Source organism: Protomyctophum parallelum (assembly GCF_964188405.1).
Source record: "Protomyctophum parallelum genome assembly, chromosome: 9".
Classification (NCBI taxonomy): domain Eukaryota; kingdom Metazoa; phylum Chordata; class Actinopteri; order Myctophiformes; family Myctophidae; genus Protomyctophum; species Protomyctophum parallelum.
Genome location: NC_139706.1, coordinates 34,935,555 through 34,955,482, shown reverse-complemented (window position 1 = coordinate 34,955,482; position 19,928 = coordinate 34,935,555). Strand labels below are relative to the sequence as shown.

Below are 19,928 nucleotides of genomic sequence, written 5' to 3'. Positions count from 1 at the left end.
GGCAGCGTCAGGTTAGGGTCCTACTGCTGGCCCTTTAAATTATCTACTCTATAGTACGACGGTGTGGCGAGACAAAAAGAACAAATCTACAAGCTGACAACGCGTGGCGTTGTGGGTCTGTGACCAAGGTCGTGTTTAGCTGTAGATCTGCGCTGTTTGGCTCCGGACACCCTCGCGCGATCACCGTTCTGCTTACGACACCCGGAAATCAATTTGGGATTTTTGTTGTTGTATTTTTTATTTTTATTTTATTTCTTACCTTAAGAGGAAATGAGCGTCATCGGACCGACCCGTTTACACTGATTACATAATATGTAATATGTGTACTACTAGTTGAGAAGGAAAAGTAAAAATAAATAAAAAACATACATGCGAACAGCGGCTGCTGCGATACGGAAGGAACTAGCACCGTATCCGATTCCATATGCTACTGTGGTCAACACGTTGCAGCAGCACTGCACATTTCTCTGCAGGGTTAGGGACTCAGGGTATATATTATATCACATGTACAATGTTGTGCGTGACACATAACAAAACAAAGCGAGACTACATCCAAGGTCGTCTCCGATTGTCTCCTGACTGAGCATGAGACTGCAGGAGGGTCGTTTTATAAGATGGGTTTGGCTCTGCAGAGGTTCGTCTATAAAGGGTAACCTATTATTTTTGAAATAGGAGCAGGGCGTTGCAAATAATGACTATTAGAACAAAGGTACGACAGAACAGCCTATTTTACCTCAGTGGTCTATTATTATAGCCGTGCTTGAGGAAGGCCAGCCGTCCATGCCTGTAACATTGACACGTAGGCTACGTGTCTGTGAACTGTGACATCTGTCAGTGTCAACGGAGAACTGAACTGCAGAGAGCCTGATCTGCTGTGTGTCATCAGAATCCAGGCATCATGTCAAAATCCAGCCGGCGGTACAAGCCTCTGCAGACCAACAACGGCAGCGGACCACTGCCCGGCTGTGACCGGGTTCCGGTGCCCCGTGTCCGGGTCCTCATATTCTGTCTCATCGGTGTGCTGATCCTGGCTGTCATATTGGGAATATACCTGTCCAATGAATCAAGCGGAGTCCCTTCCAACCTGCCCTTTTTAGATCTGGCAAAAGACAGGGTAAGGAACGGCCCTACAGGTCTAGTAAGTTATAGCCTTCTACTGCTTCGATTCTGCCCTGCAAACAGTAGAAGGCTATGGACCAGAGCTAGAACGTTATTGCGATTTAATTTGGTTTCAAACATAGGGAATTGTCAAAAATAGAAAGTTGACCTATGAGCGTTTTGGAATGATTTAGGAATCGTCATAAAAAAAAGCCAGAGGCTACATCGTCTGTACTTTTGCTCTACAAAACCTCTATCATGGAAATGTTGATTGTGTTATTGATAGAGAATAGAGCTCAACTATAACCTAAACACTAACAATTTAATGATGTACAGTACAGTACACCAGGGCAAAGCTGCTGTTTTTCATACATTTTCACCACCCTCTATTCTTCATATATATTGGCATAGATATATAAATATATATATATACTGTATATGCCATTCTTCCCTTCATTTTACTGGACCTCAAGGTTTACTCTGCAAGTTAAACTGTCACTGAGCATGTTTAAAGGTGGACCAGGGAGAGGTGGCTGGGTTATAGTGGACTTTGTAAATCCAAAGTCCTTAGTTGGGCCCAACAGGAATGGGCCTGCTGCCGCTGTACCTGAGTGTCATAGTTCTAGCTGGGTCCTGCTTTCTGGGTCTTATATTCATTGATCATTTTATAAATTCTTCTGCTCCAGTTGTCCCACAAGGCGAGTAAGTGCTCTGCATCACAGATACGTAGCTTGGCCTCTCAGGTTGATGGAACACGTCTGTGGGAGACTCACCTGAAGCCCATCCTCATAGAGAGGTTACCTGGAACACAAGGCAGTCTGGTTGTACGACAGGTACCGTATGTGCACCAGTGGAGTGATTGATCATGTTAACATTTATTTAACATTTGCATATGGCTATGCTCATATCTTCAAAATAATTCTCAAAACACAGACACACACACACTATATCAATTATGTTGTTTCTACTGCAGCATATCTCCTCCACATTGTCTTCCTTGACGGCCGGCTGGACTCTAGACGTAGACTCCTTTGTGTCTCCGACCCCCCGTGGGCAGGTTACGTTCACCAACATCATTGCCACCCTTGACCCTTCGGCTCCACGCAGGCTGCTACTCACCTGCCACTATGACTCCAAGGCTCTTCCACCTGATCCTCGTGCCCCAGAGAAGGTGTTTCTCGGGGCCAGTGACTCAGCTGTACCCTGCGCAATGATCCTGGAGCTGGCCACTGCCCTGGACATCCAGCTCAGGTCACTCAATCAGCAGGTATCTGCCCAGATGTTTCTGTATTTACATTATTTATTCAGATATCTTCAGTTTTAATATGATGGAAATTAATAATGGTGTCTTTAACGCAAAGGCATAGACGCAAACTAAGAAGAGAGGCAAAGAACAGTAAAAAAAGGAGTCCAAGAAAAAGTTACAATTACAAACATAATTATGTCCCCTTTTCCCTACCATCCTTACTGTCACGATTGTCATCCTTGCTGCCTGTGTTAACATAAAACAAATGAAAGAGCAGGGAAACGGTGAGATGCTGAGTTGACTAGTTTAGTTCCTCCCAATGTATTCTCTCTCTCTCTCTCTCTCTCTCTCTCTCTCTCGCTCTGTGCAGTGTAAGGTAGAAAGTGCCTACTCCAGCCTCCTAGTTGTGAGTGCAGTATTTGTATCTGACAGCATCCTGCTGGCGACTGATCTATGGTGGCTGGAAATACACACACTAAGATTACACTGCAGAGAAAACCACTAACCTCAGAGGCAGCTTTGGGACTGTCCTACCCCAACATTAGCATACTACTCACTACCACACGCACTCTCTCAATCTATCCTAGCATCCACCAGTAACTCTCCAGCTGGCTTTCTTTGATGGGGAGGAGTCATTTGAGGAATGGACATCCACAGACTCTCTCTATGGCTCCCGTCACCTGGCGGAACGCATGGCACATACCCCCCACCCGCTAGGAAGCACGCACACCACCATGCTCCATGCTGTGGTGAGCAAACTGTGTGTACACATGTACTTTATGTATGTACTATAAGTACTAGGCTGATGTCATTGGGAACGATGCCCACTGGGAAGTTTGTGAACGCATGCCCCTCTGGTTATGCAATACCCGAGTAAGAGTGATCCAACATTACAACTATAGATAGATATGGTGTGCACTGCAGGAGAGATTGATATATCACAAATCACAATACGACACAAGTATAATTCATACTACATCCTACCTTACATAGTTAATTTTTTGTTAAAATCTTTTAATCCCTATGTTTGTGTTAATAAATGTCAATCCCTATATATTTTGCATTTAAGAGAAATTTTATTCGACATGATGTTTGCCTAGGTTTACAACAGTCTAAACAATTATTCACAGTTTTGACCATATATTTGCCCCAAATATATTTAGGATGGCGGTCGCTGTATGTTTTTGTATAGTTATTTAATAAGTAAATTAATTTAGTTTGGAAATCAATATTTTCTCCAGCAACTATTTGTGCCTTAGTGTACACTACAGTATTATAATGGAAAACATTGGTTTCCTCAAAAACCAAAGTAAGTATAGTATGCTTTGGAAAATTGTTGGCAGTAATGTGAAGTATGCAGTGAGTCGTGGTCAATAAGCTTAACATGCCAGACCAGCGGTATGGTTCTTTTGAACCGGGTAAACTGTAAACCAAAGCACTTTCCCAGAAGTTCTTTGCATTCAAATTTTGTTAGTTTATAATGCGAGTTCATTCACACTCTGACAGGCGTTCACAGGATGTATCATTAATAAATATATGGGCAAGGGTGAGTACTGAGTAGTAACATGAGCAGATTGCAGAAAGTACTTCAATAAAGTGAGCAGCAACATACAGATATAATGGGAGCAGTGATTTTTATGTAAGCAAGCACTCAATGTTTGTTTTGTTTTCAATCCCAGTCTGAATTTCTTTTCCAGGCTATTATGTCTTGATTTGTATTTGGAGGTTGACACTGATGTTTCTTGACCCTTTCTCAGGACCTCTTTGTGCTGCTAGACCTACTGGGTGCTGCTGACCCTCTGATTGTGAATCACTTTGATAACACTGCTCGCTGGTTTGACCGCCTTGTTGCTGCAGGTAGATGTCTCGTTTTTAGTAAAATTTTATTAGTTTTAGTCATATTTTAGTCATCTGAAATGTTTTAGTGTTAGTCTAGTTTTAGTCGACTAAATATCGTAAGATTTTGGTCGACTAAATCTAATGTTGATTTTGTGGACAAATGTATATAAAAATATATATATTTTGGCCGGTGTCGATGGCCTCATAATACCTGATTTTACATGTTGTTTCATGCTGAAAATCGCAGATCTACAAGCTCACTATGTGTTGTGAGCTTGTAGATCAGCTATTTTCAGAGCGTAGCACCTGAGTGCAACTAACCTAAAATACTTTTCGTTCTACTGGATCTCTTTCTTGTCCACTACTCCCTAACATTTTAGTCTAGTTTTTTGTTGACGGAATTGTCAATATATTTATTCTCAGTCTATTTAGTTTTAGTCATCATAGCTTAGTTCTTTATTAACGTTTCGTCCATTTTTCGTCATAAACTAGTCGACAAAATCAACACTGGTAGCAGGATTTGCCCCCTTGCCGTTTTCATCTCTGTCTCACGTGTCCTAACTTGCTGCCTTCCCCACCCCACCCCACCCCACCCCTTACGCCTCACTCATTCTCAGAGAAGAGACTCCATAGACAGGGTCTGTTGACGTCTCACCCATCAGAGCAGACCTACTTCAGGAAAGACGTGTACCTCGGACCGGTCCAGGACGATCACATCCCTTTCCTGCATAAAGGTGAGAGGTGGACACCAACCCTATGTACACACAGTCATAATCTGATTTGGGTTTTGCTTTGAATCATTAATCCCCCCCCCCATATGCAAACATGTACACACAGGTGTTCCTGTGCTTCATGTCATCGCTACACCCTTCCCCCAATTTTGGCACACACTGGATGACACAGAGGAAAACATGCACCGACCCACAGTGGAGAACCTTACCAAGATCATGGCGATCTTTTTGGCAGAATACCTTGGCTTTTGAACCTATGTGGTGTTCACCAATACAAAAACGCCCATATCGAGGTATGTATCAACCCAAGTGCATTTGGCATATTGCACTGAGAAATTCAGTTCACAGTGCATTCGTTGATGGATGTTTTTAGACCAGTCGCCGGTCTATATATTACAGACTGTAATGGACTCGATCCAGTGCACAAGGGACAAACCTCCAGAATGTTCTGGTAAAATGAACTAAACTGATATAGTTCATGATATTGCAATACCAGATGAGCTCGACCAAAGACTTGCACTACTGGATTCTCTTGTATCCATGGCTTCATCTGATGAGTGACCGTGTAGCTCTGGTTTTAAGTTTGCCCATGCGTTAATATGTATTCATTCATGCTGGAAGATTGAGGCAGCTTGATTAATGGTACCTCTTGTCTAAACACTAGGAAATGCATCTTTTGGCACAGCCATTTAATTACTGTTAAAATATAATTGTAATGTACTAGTTACTATTACATTATAATTATACTAGTTACTAGTATGTACTGTGATGAACATATAGCTTTGTTTACTCCTGATTTCATGAAATAAACTCTGAGCCAGGATATCTTCACTGTTCATAATGTGCCAATTGTTGAGAAAAAGTCTATTTCTGCGTTCACATGAGCAAAGATCACAGGGTACGAAGTCGCTTTGTATATCTGTTGCTCACACAGTCGCAATTTGTAGCTTTTGCAGCAGCTACAAATGTCAGATGCATCTTTGTAGCTACACGTCGCTGACAATAAATCTGTATCTTTAGAGGTGCTCCGATCAGGTTTTTTGGGACCGATCCCGATCACCTATTGTTTTACTCACGATTGGCCGATACCGATACCGAAAATTTGAATATTTCCTAAATTATATTTCAAAATTCACGTAAAAACTGTTCCTGTGTGTTGGGAGGAAGGGGAGAATATTTAGGCCTGTCACAGATAACAAAACAATATTATACTATATATCTGATTGATTTTTATACCACTTAAATCTATCTATAAATGTGCCACATCTCTGTATGTCTGTCTTCCACGTAACTCGCCCTGCCGACTTCAAATTTGACACACGCGTTCCACATCACCACGCCCGGTGTCGAGTCCGTCGGACATGTCATTTGGAGAGAATATCGGCTGATCACCGATCGATCGGAACACCTCTCTGTATCTTTGCATCTGACCGTGTGAACGCAGGATTAGTCCTGTCTGTGTGTAACCTTGCACCTTCCCTCTGTGAACTATTGCATTTCTTTTATTGGGACCTTATAGTGACAAATAACATCAAAGTTTATTTTGTCCTGCACTTTTAATTGTGTTTCTAGTTCTACTGTTATTAAAATGCAGTGAAATAAGGATTTTCCTTCCATACCAACAACAGTTCAACAAGGTCAGCAATAAAGTGATAACCTTATTTTACCGTATGAGACTGGTTATATGATGGTTATATGCAGTGTATGAAGATGAGAAGACTCTGGAATATATCATGAGTAGATCATTCAAGTTTCTATGCATATGTTTAGTGCAACGGTACACTACACCTGAGAAAGAATGAATGTTATGGTACATTGGGGTACAAGTCATTCTGAACCAGGGGTAGGCAACCTTAGGAACACTGGCATACGTGGAGAGAGAGAGAGAGAGAGAGGGATATTGAGTCAAATGATCATTACATCCTAATGTGAAAGAAAATATTTCAAAAGAAGAAACAATTAGTTTTACAGTATATGGACAATTAAAAACAGTTGAAAATATTACATTTTTATATGGTGTCGTAATTAAACTTAATGTTGATATGGCACACTGGCTATCAAGAAAGAATAAAAACATGCCAGTTCATGTCAAAAAGGTTGCCGACCCCTGTTCTAAACTATGGACTCAGCTATGGCATTTGTGTGTCTGTCTCTTACAATATACATTTTATGTATTCACATGTCTTGCAGCAATGTCTAATGACTAATGACAACTCATGTTTGATTATCTTAATTTTTGCCCCTTTATTAACAGAGTTGCATCGTATGTTAAAGTAGTAACGCCAACATTAACTCAAAACAGGTGCTCGTTGGCGAGGGTTCAAATCATGAATAGGTCCAAGGCACTCTGTTCCAGTCAGGTGAAAAAAATCTTTATTATAACGGCATGGCAAAGATTTAAAAAAGACCAATGCAATTTTGGCTACAAGCCTTCGTGAGGGTCCCACAAAAATATCTACTGTAAATGTCAAATGATCAGTCGGGTAAAAGAAGTTTGTTGTTGATAAATTATTTACAACAATGTTTATATTAGCAGTCTTACAACAAAGTATGTATTTGATTTTACAGATTAAATATGGGACAGACAGATATGACTCAAAGGCGGCGCTGGGTGAGACAGGTACCGAAGAGGTGCGCAGTTATAGAGGAGACTAGGACTGCCAGGAGGAGAAAGGTCATTGTCAGAGGACGGGTAGGCTTCTCCTGAGGTTCCAAAGGAGCCAAGTGCTTGGTCACTATTTTAAGAGAGAAAATTTGATACAATCAAGCTCAATTTGTTTTTAAAATCTAATTCATTCAGTTTAATGGATGTAAACCAAATTTATTTTTATATTTATTTATTTACTTTCAGCCAGTTGCCAAGAGAGGGCACTGTTGTTCAGAGTTAAAACTAGATCTTACTAATAGCCCAGAATACAGCCACTGACCCACTGTGTCCGTTTGTCGCTCGGTCCCTTTGCCTTCTGTTCTTGAACCAGTTGCTGACCTGTGTTGGCGTGAGACCTGTCGCTCCTGCAAGCTCCTGTTTTTCACCCGGTGAAGGATAGGGTTTACGGTAATACCACTCCCGGAGGATAGTTCGAGACTTTTCCTGCAATTATGTAAATTAACCAATTAATGCATTGTATTTGTATTGTTACAAATTACATACAATGTATATAGGCTGGTTTAACAACAGGAAGATCATCAAGCAAACCCCCCAGCTTAAATGTTAACATACACCCACATCACAATTTATTTTACTTCTGCCACCATTAAACTCAATTAAAGTTTGACCAGTGCAATTGCAATTTGTGAACATTCAGTGAATCAAAAATCAAGGACCTTTGAAAATCCTACCTACCTTAAAACAGTAGCTGGTCTCCTCTCCATCCCAGATGGTGTGTGGTAGAGGGAACTTGCGCCTAACACGGTATTTCCCTACGGCCCCTAGCGGACGACCTCTCTGCTTCTCTGCCTCAATGTAGTGGGCACTCAGCCACAGTTGCTGAAGGAGAGGATGACTGCGTGAGGAGAAAGGAAAGCCCTCCAGCAGTGTGTAGAGATCCGAGAAGCGGCCCTGGTGGAAGGCCACGGCTGCTTGGGCCTTCATCACACTTTCCAAACCAGCTAGGCAGGGGGAGCGGGAGGATGGAGGAGGAAGAGCATGCAGGAAACCTGTGAGACGGTCCATCCGACCAGCCTGTAGCAGAACCTCGCACACACACGCCACCTGCTCTGCTGAGAAGACCGCTGCCATGGTATGACCTAAGATGAAAACTAAATCAAAAAATCCTTTTCACTGGCCTGAGCTGAAACAATGCTGGGAAGGTGTGGAGGATCTGTGGAGCATGTCGCTTGCTTTATAACATTATTCATCGTGTTCTTATTTGCCTTTCCCCCGCCCTGATGGCACTAGGAGTAATCTGAGAACATGGGGGTTACAAAAACACCGGCCCTGCTCCTGTGTGCAAACATGCACACTTGTACATGTCATTTGCTGTTGAGCGCCTACTTATCCAAACTAAATCGATGAACGTGCTGTGCAAACTGAAAGAAAAAACACATTTGAATATATTTTCCTAGACAAATTAGAACCAAAAACAACAGCCAACAATGGCGTGATTATTCATGCGGAAAATAACCTATAGATGATCATTTTAAATGCAAATATAATTTCAACCATAGCTGACAAGTTGACAAGGAAGTGTTATGTAAATGCCATTTATTACAATATCATAAACAGTAATATAAAAAATAGAATGCATTCGAGTACAAAACCTCTAAATGGAAAAGACAAGAACCTTGAATGACAATACAAAACACGATCCCTTTCAAAACATTAATCGAAATAAGAGTATCTTTGGTTAAATCCAGAGGTGTTGTGTGTTGGATGGGAGAGAGTAAATACATTATATCCCAGGCTAGAGCAAAAATATTGGGATATAATTGTGCATAATCACACCAACACTGTAACAGCTCTAGTGAACACCACTCTGCGTGGACTAGCACAGCTACATACATTGACAAAAAGAATAGGCTCATATAAACATTGAAAAAAAGGCTACATGACAAAACAAGCATCCTTTCCCTTTCTCATAACTAATGTATGGTATGTTATTATTGGCATAATGACCCAGGCTTAACGCCAATTGTCATTTTGGTGGTGGTCATGGCTGACTGAAAACAAGTGAAATCATACTTTTGGCAAGTAAAATAAGGATGGATCTAGTTTAGATTGCAGTCAGACAGCAAATCCCCATTTGATGGAAAACATGTAACATTCCGGGTACAATATGAATGCAATTTCCTATGTCCATTTTCCACATGGACTTCTCGTTTGTTTATTTAAAACTAGGAACTGATTGATACAAAAGAGACACGTATAAAAAAATACAAAAACACAAAAGGCCATTATTGTAGCTAAATGTGACACTGAACTGTAGTTTTGTGTACCATAGTTGGTCAGAAATTAGACCGCTACCTGTTCTATGACACTGGAGGGCTCGCAAGATGCATTTTAGGTTTCAATGGCGGGAACTACAGCACCAAATCTTGCTGGATTTCATTTAGAAGTCCCATGATTCTGTCAAAACCTCTCAGTTTTCATTGATACCTTAGTGAAAATGAAAACTTCAGAATGGAATCAAAGCCCAACCATCATCATATTAGAGCAGCATAAACATAACATAACATGGATGACCTGTGCAAAATATACAATATAGGAGCTAGAGCAATGAACATAAAACCAGGAGTGTCAGATTACTTTTCATTGCAGATTAAAAGCTGGATGGGTATTATTGATACTGCAAAAAATATATTTGTAACCCCACCATCTTCAAAAATAAGGCACTTAATGGTACAAACAACACACTGTAAGATTTGGGGTGCATTAAACAGTAAATAATCCTCAGTGTGGTCACAGCAACATTTTAGTGTTAACGCAACACCATGCTTCATTTCAAAGCTTAGTGTATAAAAGCTTTACTCCCAATCTCCCAAAGTTTACTGGCTTTTGATCTTAGCCATTGTGAGAACTTTAAATTCACTCCATAGACACATATTTAATGTTCCTTTGTTCTTTTCCCCCTCAAAATGGACAGAAACCCCAATTTGAGTTCCACACACACAGGAACTAGATCCTTTGGTGGCAACTTCCAACTGGGCTGTGTTTCAACTAAGACCTCACATGGGACAGAGCCTGAGTTGTAAGCAGCCACCTTTCAATTGTAGCTGGAGCGCAATTTACTCTTGAGGAAAACTGTTCATCTCAATGAATCCACAAAGGACTCAACCAGTTTTTCCATTAATCTCATAGTTGGGTTTTCCCCCCTTTGTAGAAAAGAATAGTCTCTAACCCCTATTCCTGGAGTGTAAGTAAAATAGTGATAAAACAAAACCAAATTAAAACCATGAAAAAATGGCTATTCAGCCAGCTAAAAGCAACCCCAAATATTCACTCCCTAGTACAAGTACTGCTGAGCTGGGTCTGCAGTACACAAACCAAGCATAATTGGGTTAATAGGTCAACTCACCAAGTATATATTCATATATGTTTACATCCAGACATAGAAGAGGCCTAGGTATAATACTCCATGTCATTCTTGTGTGACTAGATCTGATAGACAGATCTGAAGACAATGGCACAAAATCTATACAAAGCTGACAGTCACTTTTAATTTATGGCACTATTTGATTGCCAATTCTACACAACTGAAATAACATTCAGATAATAGTAGAACACTGCATTTATGACATCCAATGATGTTTGATGAGAAAATGGATATCCCACATAATCCCGCTCATTCAAGTCACCTAAAACCATGATGGTATCAGACCATAATGACAGAGTATCCCTGTGCCACATGCTGAAACCTGTCCATATATCTATTCAAGGCACTATGTTCATGAATGAGAGGCAAACTGAAACTCAGTTAAAAGCCAATAGTATAGACTGTATCCAATCTCTCATTTTTGTTGTTGAAGATGGCGCATGAGCCAGTGGAACTAACTATAAACCCAGCTCATCATCTACTGGGACGGATTGGAGCTGTGTAAGAATCTTGGAATCCCCATCTATGTCATCTGGATGGCCCAGTGGTGACCTTGCCTCTAAGTCCTGCTCTGAAGATGGGCTTCCCAGGAGTAAGGACTCTCCTGGTAGACCTAACAATGCCGGGTCTTCAGGTAACACCCCTTTAACACGGATATCAAACAGAGGCATGCCGACTGAGGTGGAGAGGGATACGGGGCTCCAGGAATTCTGGGACAGCTGGGCATTTGGCGTAACTCCGCTGCACATGGGGCTGAGAGAGAGCATGCTTTCTGGGGTGAGGGTGTTAGATAGCGTCAGGGGGGCAGAATGGTCCAGGGTATGTGGAACTGTGGGTGTTTGGTTGCTGGCAGCCCCTGTATCTGGTGCACAGTATAGATGTGATGAGTTGATAAAGCTGAGGGGAGATGTTGCAAAGGTGCTAAGGGTTGAGGCTGTTGGTTGGACAACTGTAGGAGAGGTGACTGGGGTGAAAATTGTGCCTAAACCATTGGTAGAGATGGAAGATGCTTCAGTGACTGCCTTAACAGGCAGGCTGGTGAGCTGAATGCCTGCTGGTATGGTCAGAATCAGCTTCCCTTGCTGGATACTGAGATAGGGGCTTCCACCAAGGAGAAGGTTACCTAAAGTAAAGAGATAATATTAATTGATAGTTATTTACAGATAACATCATTTACATTTTATTATAATCATTTTATAGCTGTGGTCTCCCCACATTCTAATTTAATACACATAAAAAAACATATTTCTGTATTGACAGTTATTTAAGCTAACATTAACTAGAACATATCCTGAAAAACATTTTCAATATAACTTTAAAACTTTTGGAGGAGACAGAATTTTGATGTGGTATACGTAGGAAACGGAGGGAGACCCGCACAGGCGCACACTGCTACTTGCTGGTTCAAGAGCATTTATTCAATGAATAAAGAGCAAAGTTTAGGTCTTGCAACCTTCCTCAGGCTTCCCCACACCTGCTTTAAACTGAACCGGGTGTGCGGACGTCTTCTCTTCAGATGTTATATATGGTATAGACATGATTATTCTCAGTTGACTGACTCAGCTGGTTCTAGGTCATTACAACAGTGTATGACTTCTAATCTTGCTCTGGACTAATGGGTAACATTTATTGAAAGGTTAATGAAGATAGTCAACACAAAGTTTATATTAAAAGTGTATTGCCCCAAAATACGATGAAACACTATTTATATTTTAAACCTTTGCAAGTTAAGTTGCCATAGTATAATCAACAATTGAGCCGAGCAATTATTACAAAAAATATGTTTTCGATACACACTATTATTATCAGTACCATTTCAGAAAGATATGCATACATTCAACCATAAAAGTACCTGGAGAGGCAGAGGGGAGCCGAATGATTTGGGGAGTCACATTCTGAATGGGCCCCAGCTGGTTTATCCTGAAGGGGCCTTGGCCCCCACTTCCCCCAGGGGGCGAGGTGAGGATCTGAAAGGGAACTCCAGCAGAAGGAATGGAGAGGGGGGCAGTAGCAGAGACTACCTGAGGGAAAGAGAAGGAAGAAGAAGCAGAGATGGAAGAGACGGGCACCAGCTGGGGCATGGATAGGGGAACTAACTGAGCATGAGTTGAGTCTTTCGACTGGGGCATGGGAGTTGGGGAGGAGATGGGAATAACTTGGGGGCCTGGTGTCGGCAGGATTCTGGCAAGAGAAGGGCTGGTGGTCGTGTTCTGATCACACAGTTGGAGTGTTAGCCCCTGGGTTATCTGGCCATTAGTGATCGGAGACAAAGAGACAATGGTGGTAGTACCTTCATTCAGAGCTGTTGAACCATTGCGCTGATTATGTTGTTGCTGCTGCTGCTGCTGTTGAGAGAGCGGCTGAGCCAGCCTTTGGCTTATGTTCAAAGTCTGTGGGCTGTGGAATTGTGGAAGGATCTGGGATAGTGGAGAAGTGAAGCCAGACACTGGGACCAACTGGGGGCATTGGGATACCTGTGTTCCTGAAGTGTGTTGGACCAACTGGGACACTGGTATGCCCTGGATGGATGGCACTACTTGGGGCAGGGAGAAGACCTGGGGACTGGAATGGTTAATGGAGGAAACCGCCTGGCAGATGGAACTGGAAGGTATTAACTGGGAGCCAGCAGTGGCGACAAACTCCCCTTGATGACTGGAAAGCGAAACAACAGGACTGGAAATAACAATCCCTGTTGAGTTAATGGAAGCTGGGAGGGCGAGGGACTCCTGGACTTGGACGTTTTGTGTTAAGACTAGCGAGGGGACAGAAGTTGGGGAGGAAAGAGTCGAAGAAGGGGATGAAGAAGAGGACAAAGAAGATACCGTCTGACCACTGCTTTCGGATTTGATTAAAACTCCATCAGGGACATTGATGAAATCCAGAGAGGGAACTGTAAGTGTGCCCCGTCTGTCTGTCTTTGCTTCTACTGTTAGAGGAAGAGAGATAGTCGAGTTTGAACTGCCTATGTTAGTGGTGCTCAGAACCACTGTTTGGAGGGTGCCTGTTTTGGTCTCCATGACTGAAGCCCCCTGGTCTGCCACTGATATTATATGGTGTGGCTGTTGTTGCACATTGATAGTAGGCTTGGCTATGACTTGGGTCCTGTTTAGGATCAGAGGAGAGTTTGCAGCCACAGGACTCAGTGTGACGGTCTGACAATCGCTCAGGGTTATCCCATTGATTATGACTCCGCTACCGGCACTGGATATGATGGAATTGCCATTGAGCAACAAAGGTTGGGTGGCAGTGAGGAAGCCACTAGCCCCATTGAAGATGAGTTGGCCCTCTGTGCTGCAGGGGAGTCCGGAGAGAGAGATGATAGGCGTTGTGGAGCCAGTCATTTCCTCTGGTTTGTCAGAGCTGTCATCCATGATGCTTGCCTCATCTTCTGTGCTGTGATTTCCATCAGACTCACTGAAATGACAGAAAGGAAAGACAACCCATTACACTATTGGTCTGAATATAAGACTACGTTTTTTTCCAATGGAAATATCAAAAAAAGAAAAGGGTCGTATTATAATCGGGGACTAGACTATTTGACATTCAATGTTCTTTTTCCACAAATGAGTCTTGAAAAATGGGGGTCGTCTTATATTCTGTACAATACGGTATGTTGGATACCTCTATTATCCATTAAAATAAGGCACACTGTTAAATCATTTTATTTTATGATCTCTCCCTTTCAACACCATTGTCCTCTGCGCAACGCAATGACTGCAATACCCCTTTTTTTTAGGCTGTATGTGTTTGATCTCAGTATAGAAGGGGATTCAGGGTACAATCATACCGAACTTTGATTCTGCCAATGCTTATCAATAGGAACGGAGCATTTTTTGCACTATTGTTTAAATAATCTTCACATGGTTGTCAGATGTAGGCCAATCTGGGAACCCATCTGTCAATCTGTCTTGAGAGACTACATGCAGGCCTACAGACTACAGTTATAATTACACGTTCCTACTTTTTGTGCCAAACAATCAGGCATTATATTAAAAAATACAAATGAGTCTAGCGCCCCTCAGAAAATAAATGAGTATACATAAATAGTTGCTTAAACTTAAATAGGCTGAATTACATTATGTAGCCGAAACGCGTTGGTTCATTTTTTATGATCTTTGCCATGCCATAAAATAAAGGCTTTTTCACTTGACTGGAACAGAGTGTATTGGGCTTGGACCCCTTTTTTATCTTTTCATTACATTATGTATGTTTTTAAATGTATTGAGAGAATCAAGCTCACTTTTATCACGGTTTAATATACAAATGCTGTAAAACATACACAAAACACTTAGATAGTTGGTCCTGTGCACAGATTGAGTTCTTTCAGTGTCAGACCACCACAAGGTAAAGATTCAGAGCAGTAAGGATGGTCTCCACTCACAAATTCCTCAAGATGAATGGCAAAATAACCTACGAAGCCTATAAGTCTTGTGGTGGTCACTGCCTCTGGTCTGGTCTAAAGGTAATTTTCAATAATGAAATAGAAAATGTAGTTTGGAATTGTTGTAATGATGAAAAGCAATGTAATTTTTTTTAATTAAGCTTGTGATTTAAATAATTACATGTTTTCTTTTCAATTCTGCGGAGACTCGCGGGGACGCGCCCGGATCCGTGAGGGGATTGAGGTGCAGGATGTCAAGACATTTGAGCTACAGTGGGCGCCCTAATCTCACATTTCATAACAAAGCAACATGCTCTTGGTCCCTGTCCTCTTTTCAAGGGCGTTTCTGGGTATAATGTCAGTCCATTTATTGCTGTCGTTGCGAGTGATTTATAATTTTATTTATTTCATTATTTTACTGTAGACGCACTTTCCAACTTTTACCTTGTTGTTGCCAAGGCCTCTGGCTGTTTCTTTCTCGGGCTACCACAAATCTGAGTTGGGACATGACATCTATAAGTCATGTTTATTAGTGAGAAACAATGAATGGTTGTTTAATAAAAACTTGTGGGTATTGGGGAGTATAATCACGTTGCATACGGCGGCGAGCCGAGATTGGAGAATATTTCTCCTAAAATGAAGGCTAAATCTGTAGTGAGTGAGTGAGTGAGTGGGTGGGGTCCAGAGAGAGATAGAGAGAAAGGATCTTGCCTTTTACTGTGGGTTCCGGACGGGGTTCGATCTCTTTGCCTTCGGTTCTTGAACCAGTTGCTAACTTGTGTGAGGGACAGCCCAGTGATTTTGGCCAGGTTCTTCTTCTCGTCTGGAGTGGGATACCTGTTGGTTCTGTAACACTCTTTCAGTGCGTTGCGAGACTTTTCTTTGAAGCAATATACGGTCTCTTCTCCGTCCCAGATGGTTTTTGGAAGAGGGAACTTCTTCCTCAGCCGATACTTGTCCACGGCCCCCAGGCTGCGACCCCGAGACCTCTCCGCCTCCTTGTAGCGCGCCTGCAAGTAAAGGTCCTGTAGGAACCCATGGTTACTAGGGTGGAAGTTGTGGCTATCGAGAATCGCGTACAATTCCTTGAATTCCTCCCGATTGAAAGCCACTAATGCCTGGGCCTTCAGAAGGGTCTCATTGCCACGTAGCAGTTCGACCGAATGAGGTATGGTGGATAGGAATCTCCACAGGCGATCCACATTGCCCGCCTGCAAAAGGGCTTCGCAAAGACACGCTACTTGGTCCGTCGAAAAGCTGAGCGCTGAATTTTGGAAAGTTTTGAGCAACTGTTCTGAAACTTCATCTGGATCGGCCTCCTCTTTTGGTTCCACGTCCTCCGTTGTCGCAGGCTTCTCTTGGCTGTTCTCAGATTGTTCTGCAGACTCCAAAGACAAGGAAGCCATTTTTATTTTAACTTCTTTCCTTCAGTTCCTCCTCCCTCCCTCTCGTTCTCTCTCCCATTCTCCGATGTGAATGCATGCCCGCCGCCTGCCACAACAAGCGCACGCCCCTATCTCCTCTCCGTCACTCCTCTGACTGGGCCTCTCTGTTGCTGGATGTGCCAGTGCCTGCAGCTCTGATTCTACTTGAAATATCATGTGTAATCTCGAGGGCTGCCAACATATACACAACACAACACAGAATGAGACTATAGACCACACGGTAATGACTAATGAAACCGGTACTTTTTAATCAAAGTTCCCGCAATGATAATATTGTTGTCCCTTATGCTATGTCAGATATATAAAAGGCTAAACAGCCCTTCAGCTGATAGAAAAAAATAATAAAACTGTACGTCTTTTTCATGGAAAAATAACACTCACTAGCCTACCCGTCCCCTTCCAACTTGCAGAAACTGTTTATGGAAAACAAAACAAGATAAGCCAAGCCATCTACTGACAACTAATTAGCATAATGATGTGTGCAGCATCATCATCATCACACACACACACACACACACACACACACACACACACACACACACACACACACACACACACACACACACACACACACACACACACACACACACACAGTTCTAATTCATTATTCTTTTCAGTATTCTGCAGCCACAGGGTTCTAGCAGGGCTCATGAGTAAGATTGCTTCTATACTACACTTATACTTGATATGATACATTATGTAAACATGCCATGTGCAGATATGTACAAATATATGTATATGTGCGCGCGGGTGTCGTTGGCCAAGCAGTCGCACCCAACAGGAGAACTCGCCAATCTCACAGTCCACAGTTCTAGCGGCGGCGACATGTCTTCACTTTTTTTTATTATTGTTTCGCCTTGGCGAGATGGTAAACTATCGAGTTCTCCGGATCTCTCTGGACAGCAAACCACACCGTGGCGCTACACTCCAAAAAACATACTCACTCCCCATGCCTTCGGCCTGGTGGGGACAGTTACCTGTAACTTTTTAGTTTTTACACTAAACGACGTATTAGTGGATACACTTATACATAAGATTTGACATAGAAAGGGTATTGGAAACAAGTTGTACATTTCTTATACGGAATCTGTTTTTTCTGTTAAAAGTCCCATCCAATTGATGCGTAGGCCTACCATCCTAACATCGCCTCACCAGCATAGGCGGAGCTTGAAGTTGACGCTGGGGGGTGGGTAACAAGAAGACTCGCTACTTTTACCCGGGGCGACTCTTCTTCACATTCTGGTGAGTTCCTTCACTTCATTGAGAGAGTGTATAGGCAAGCGCACCACAGCTCAGTGGACAATAAATATAGGCTACCATGTTTGATAAGTCATATAAAAACATTACTTACACGGTTACACCCAAATGAAAATATAAACTTCACAGATTATAGATCACTTGGAATTATAACAATCTGTTGAGTATTGCCTGAATAATGCCACTATAGAAATCCCAACTTTTATCGATGCGCCATTGCGCTGAGAACCTTGTGGAGCCTGGCGATGTACCTATACTTGTGAGGACCTGCTTGGATTCACATGGTGAGTGCGCGCACCGAAAATTCAAAGATCTGCAATGAAACTAGGCCTATAGATTTATTTTGGCGATGCGGAGAACTGATTTTGCCGTTGCCAGCGATATCTTTTTATTTTTCTTGTCTGAAGACTGACCTGTTCCATCACTGTGAACTCCCATGCAGAGCAGCTCCTACAGACCCAGACCAAATCTCTACTGAAAACACACCTTTTTTCTTTGGCATTTAATTGCACCTGATCGTATTATTGTACTTATGTATAGCCTATACTGTTTGCCTGTGTTTTTTTTTTTAATTATGTTATTGTTGTGTGCCGATGGTGATGCTCCACTTGTAGGCCTACAGCACTTTGGTCAGCTTCTATTGTTTTAAATGTGCTATATAAATAAAGTTTGATTTAGGCCTATATTGGAGCAGATGCTGGCAAATAACTACTGTAATGCCATGCAGTGAAGTTGCGCAAATGTCAACTCAATTAGCAAGCGGAGCTGCTCTCATGCACTCATGCACTGTCTGCAGCACAATGACTGCAGATCTCTTCTTAAAGTTTACTTATTATGGTTTACTTTCAACCATAAACCATAATATGATTGACAAACCTTGGATTATAATTCTTCATCGACCAACAGCGCATGCAGCATGACTATGAGGTAATTTAACTATGTGGGATTTCTCCATCGGCATCGAATCGCTCGGAATCGAGTCGTCTTCACTTTCGGGGCGAGATTTTTCCCCTTTTGGCGAGTCTCCTTCACTTTCCGGTCGAGTCTTCCGGTATTCTGCCACGGTACTTGGAGGTTTTCCGTGCCAACCTTAGATATGCCAGCATTCTTCCCTAGTGGGTGCTCTGCTTTGGGGTGGGGGCTTGTCTGCCCTTTGGGTATGGGGGGGGTGGTCGCCCGGGCAGGGGTCTCGATGCGTTGCATCGGGGCCGCTTCTTGGGGCGGTGGCCTTGCCGCCTGGAGGGGGGGGGGCGGTTGCCGCCTTTGAGTGTAACATGCATGGGTCTGCTTTTTGTAATGATTTGGTGCCTATGATAACTATTGTCTGCCTTTTTAATATACCGGTATGTATGTACTGTATGGATGTATTTCCTGAATGGGAGTCTATCAAAATTCGAAAGCCACTTGTCATTATGGTTCATTGTCCTTGTCATATCTTTGTATATATTCAATATTTTTATTTATAATAGTGTTGTGCCTGAGCTGTTTTTCTTTTCTTTTTTTTCTTTTGTTGTTTGTTATATGTTCTTGTTGTGTAATGTCTGTTTGTCTTTAAAAAACCAATAAATATACTTTATAAAAAAAATCTCTTTATTGTTAATGGGATTTAATGTTTGTGTTAGCCTGTTAGGGACAAGATGTAAATGTTACCTTAATTGTCAATGGCGTTTTCAAAACAAACATTGAACTAAAAACAAACATTAAACCTGTATATACAAACGCAGTAGTAGGCCTATTAGTAGTCTTTATGGTCTTTTCGGGCTATATAAACTACTACTTGTTTTTTATGTCATTAATAATAATTGTTCTAGATTCTTCTAGAAGTTCTTTGCCGAGTTTTCTCCGCCGTGGTGGAAAAGCCTGGTGATGCGAGGGTACCACTTTCCCAGAGCCAGAGTG

At 42.1% G+C, this 19,928-nt stretch overlaps 3 protein-coding genes across 3 annotated transcripts; 1 reads left to right on the top strand and 2 right to left on the bottom strand.

Moving 5' to 3' along the window:
• The first annotated feature begins 95 nt into the window (after positions 1–95).
• Positions 96–7,072, top strand: qpctla (glutaminyl-peptide cyclotransferase-like a). The gene is made up of 7 exons (XM_083772973.1): positions 96–1,114; positions 1,785–1,931; positions 2,072–2,365; positions 2,932–3,093; positions 4,102–4,201; positions 4,801–4,917; positions 5,021–7,072. Exons 1-7 carry the CDS (start codon positions 899–901, stop codon positions 5,164–5,166), a joined length of 1,182 nt encoding a protein of 393 aa, XP_083629099.1. The 5' UTR covers positions 96–898; the 3' UTR covers positions 5,167–7,072.
• Positions 7,073–7,260: 188 nt separating this feature from the next.
• Positions 7,261–8,653, bottom strand: six9 (SIX homeobox 9; the record flags this gene model as incomplete). The annotated part of the gene is made up of 3 exons (XM_083773915.1): positions 7,261–7,649; positions 7,842–8,005; positions 8,258–8,653. 3 exons carry the CDS (start codon positions 8,651–8,653, stop codon positions 7,484–7,486), a joined length of 726 nt encoding a protein of 241 aa, XP_083630041.1. The 3' UTR covers positions 7,261–7,483.
• Positions 8,654–8,824: 171 nt separating this feature from the next.
• six5 (SIX homeobox 5) lies at positions 8,825–16,843 on the bottom strand. Its single transcript, XM_083773914.1, has 3 exons — positions 16,039–16,843; positions 12,799–14,360; positions 8,825–12,069 (listed from the first exon to the last, which is right to left on the bottom strand). The coding sequence occupies exons 1-3, from the start codon at positions 16,731–16,733 to the stop codon at positions 11,405–11,407; spliced, it is 2,922 nt and encodes a 973-aa protein (XP_083630040.1). The 5' UTR covers positions 16,734–16,843; the 3' UTR covers positions 8,825–11,404.
• Positions 16,844–19,928: the final 3,085 nt, after the last annotated feature.

What these genes read in the sequence shown, in the direction of transcription:
- qpctla (XM_083772973.1), top strand. Translation starts at nt 899, where the DNA reads ATGTCAAAATCCAGCCGGCGGTACAAGCCTCTGCAGACCAACAACGGC. An exon ending in TAGATCTGGCAAAAGACAGG is followed by an intron (nt 1,115 to 1,784) that starts GTAAGGAACGGC and finishes CTTCTGCTCCAG; the next exon opens with TTGTCCCACAAGGCGAGTAA. An exon ending in CCACCATGCTCCATGCTGTG is followed by an intron (nt 3,094 to 4,101) that starts GTGAGCAAACTG and finishes ACCCTTTCTCAG; the next exon opens with GACCTCTTTGTGCTGCTAGA.
- six5 (XM_083773914.1), bottom strand. Translation starts at nt 16,733, where the DNA reads ATGGCTTCCTTGTCTTTGGAGTCTGCAGAACAATCTGAGAACAGCCAA. An exon ending in TCCGGAACCCACAGTAAAAG is followed by an intron (nt 14,361 to 16,038) that starts GCAAGATCCTTT and finishes CTGTCATTTCAG; the next exon opens with TGAGTCTGATGGAAATCACA. An exon ending in GCTCCCCTCTGCCTCTCCAG is followed by an intron (nt 12,070 to 12,798) that starts GTACTTTTATGG and finishes TCTTTACTTTAG; the next exon opens with GTAACCTTCTCCTTGGTGGA.